The following is a 2,405-nucleotide window of genomic DNA, read 5'->3' as shown; positions in this document are numbered from 1 at the left end:
TCTACCCTCCATATGGACATCCAAACTTTCAACTTCGTTCGGATGTTATTAGTTTGTTCTCCAATACCATTCCATTTCTATGGAAGGATTGATGAGAATCCTCACTCACATGTTGCACAATTCATAGAGAATGTTGGAAATTTTAAATATGCAGGCGTAAATATGGAGACGATCCAGATGATGTTATTTGTTCATACATTGAAGAATAAGGCAAGGGAATGGCTTGAGACTCTACCGCCCGGAAGTATAAATAGTTGGTTGGAATTTATTCAAAAATTCACAACCAAATTCTTTCCACCACCCGAGTAGCCAAACTCAAGCATGACATAACCACTTTCCAACAATCCGAATTTGAGAGCTTTCATGAGGCTTGGGAGAGGTTCAAGGATATGCTTCGAAAATGTCCAAATCATGAAATCACAATGGGTCAACAAGTGAATTATTTTTATGCCCGGTTGACTCCTTTTTGCCGTTCAAATGTGGATTCATCATCTAATGGCTCAATCAAGAAGAAGAGTATTTGAGAAGCATAGGTCATGAGTGAACAAAGTTCTATCTAGCCGGATAGAGGTTCACAAAGAGGGGTTCGTGGAGTTCAAGATGGTGAAGCTTTCTCAATGGTAAAAGCAAAGATCGACTCACTAGTAAAGAAGGTAGAAGGACTTTCTACATCTACCTCGAGCTCTCATTCCGCTCATATGGTACAATCTTCACCTATTTGTGATATTTGTGGAGCAAACCACCCAAGCTCGAGTTGTCCATTGATAGGTAGTGGTTCAGCATCTACTGAGCAAATGACATATACTCAAAACTTTTAACGCCAAGGGTACAATCCTTATTCGCAAACTTATAACCCTGGCTGGCGAAATCATCCGAACTTTTCTTATGGAAATAATCAAAATGTACTCAACTCGAAGCCATAAGAGAAAAAAGAAGGTTGGGAAAAGGCCATTGCTAAGTTGGCAAACCATCAATTATAATATCAAGAGCGCAATGATGCCTCTTTGAAAAACTTAGAACGTCAAGTGGGTCAAATTGCCAAGCTTATCTCCAAAAGGCAACAGGGGGCATTGCCTAGCAACACCGAAACAAATCCAAGGGAGAATGTACAAGCTATTACCACTAGAAGTGGGGTGCAACTGCCCGAAATCATAGGACACGCCTTAAGGGTCAAACCGAAAGGCACCCATTGAGGAAGAAAGGATTATGCAAGAACCTGATCCAAAGGATGAGACACTAATTGAAGAAGAACCGGAGCCATCAACATCAAAGGCTCTGATACAGGTCAAAGCCTATGTGCCTCCTATTTCCTTCCCACAAAGGCTTCACAAACAGAAATTGGATGCTCAACTCGGAAAATTTTTGGAGGTATTCAAGAAGCTACACATAAACATTCTGTTTGCCGATACATTAGCTCAAATGTTGAGTTATGCCAAATTTATGAAGGACATTCTTTCAAACAAAAGGAAACTCGAAGAACATGAGACAGTAATGCTAACGGAAGAGTGTAGTGCTATCCTTCAAAAGAAGTTAGTACCGAAAATCAAAGATCCGGGGAGTTTTACTATTGTATGCACTATTGAAGATTTAAATTTTAGTAAAGCTTTATGTGATCTTGGTGCCAGTATTAATTTGATGTCTTTGTCTATTTTCAGGAAGCTGAGATTGGGAGAAGCCAAGGCCACCACTGTATCATTACAATTGGCTGATCGATCAATTAAATATCATCGGGGTGTCATTGAGGATGTATTGGTCAAGATGGACAAATTCATATTTTCAGCTGATTTCATAATTCTTGACATGAAAGAGGATCATGACATCCCTATCATTTTAGGACGACCGTTTCTTGCCACAGGCCGAGCTTTGATTGATGTGCAAGAGGGGCAGCTCATTCTAAGAGTCCAAGATGAAAAAGTTATATTCAATATCTTGAAGGCCATCAAGTATCCATCATAATCTAATTCATGCCTTCGAGTGGATATTGTTGATCACGTGGTTACCGAGTCTTTTTACAGGCTTTCTAAGGATCTTCTAGAAACATGTCTTGTTTGTCCTTCGGCTATCAAAGAGGAAGATCCTGAAGTTGAGCATATGATACACTATTTGGAGGCTACACATTCTCGGTCTTATAAGAGAGCACCAAATTATGAGAACTTGGAAAAGAGCTTTTCACCACCACTGCCATCTCTTCAGCAGGCATCTATACTTGATTTGAAGCCTCTTCCATCTCATTTGAGGTATGCTTATTTGGGAAAGTCATCTATGCTTCCGGTTATCATTGCTAATTCCTTAAATGAATTGGAGGAAGAGAAGTTACTTCGAGTGTTAAGGGAGCACAAGGGAGCCATTTGTTGGACTATTGCAGACATTAAGAGAATTAGTCCTTCACTATGCATGCACAAGAT

General features: G+C 39.9%; 1 protein-coding gene across 2 annotated transcripts; it reads left to right on the top strand.

Moving 5' to 3' along the window:
- LOC111395986 lies at window positions 1-2,369 on the top strand. 2 transcript variants are annotated; one of them, XM_023022229.1, is made up of 2 exons: window positions 1-1,529; window positions 1,656-2,369. In XM_023022229.1, exons 1-2 carry the CDS (start codon window positions 1,207-1,209, stop codon window positions 1,954-1,956), a joined length of 624 nt encoding a protein of 207 aa, XP_022877997.1. In that variant the 5' UTR covers window positions 1-1,206; the 3' UTR covers window positions 1,957-2,369. The 2 variants fall into 2 exon arrangements, with proteins under 2 accessions (XP_022877997.1, XP_022877998.1); XM_023022230.1 differs by having other exon boundaries at window positions 1-1,569.
- Window positions 2,370-2,405: the final 36 nt, after the last annotated feature.

Source organism: Olea europaea, chromosome 6 (genome assembly GCF_002742605.1).
Source record: "Olea europaea var. sylvestris chromosome 6, O_europaea_v1, whole genome shotgun sequence".
Lineage (NCBI taxonomy): Eukaryota > Viridiplantae > Streptophyta > Magnoliopsida > Lamiales > Oleaceae > Olea > Olea europaea.
This window is presented reverse-complemented; position numbering and strand designations above follow the sequence as displayed.

What these genes read in the sequence shown, in the direction of transcription:
- LOC111395986 (XM_023022229.1), top strand. Translation starts at nt 1,207, where the DNA reads ATGCAAGAACCTGATCCAAAGGATGAGACACTAATTGAAGAAGAACCG. An exon ending in AGTGCTATCCTTCAAAAGAA is followed by an intron (nt 1,530 to 1,655) that starts GTTAGTACCGAA and finishes GTCTATTTTCAG; the next exon opens with GAAGCTGAGATTGGGAGAAG.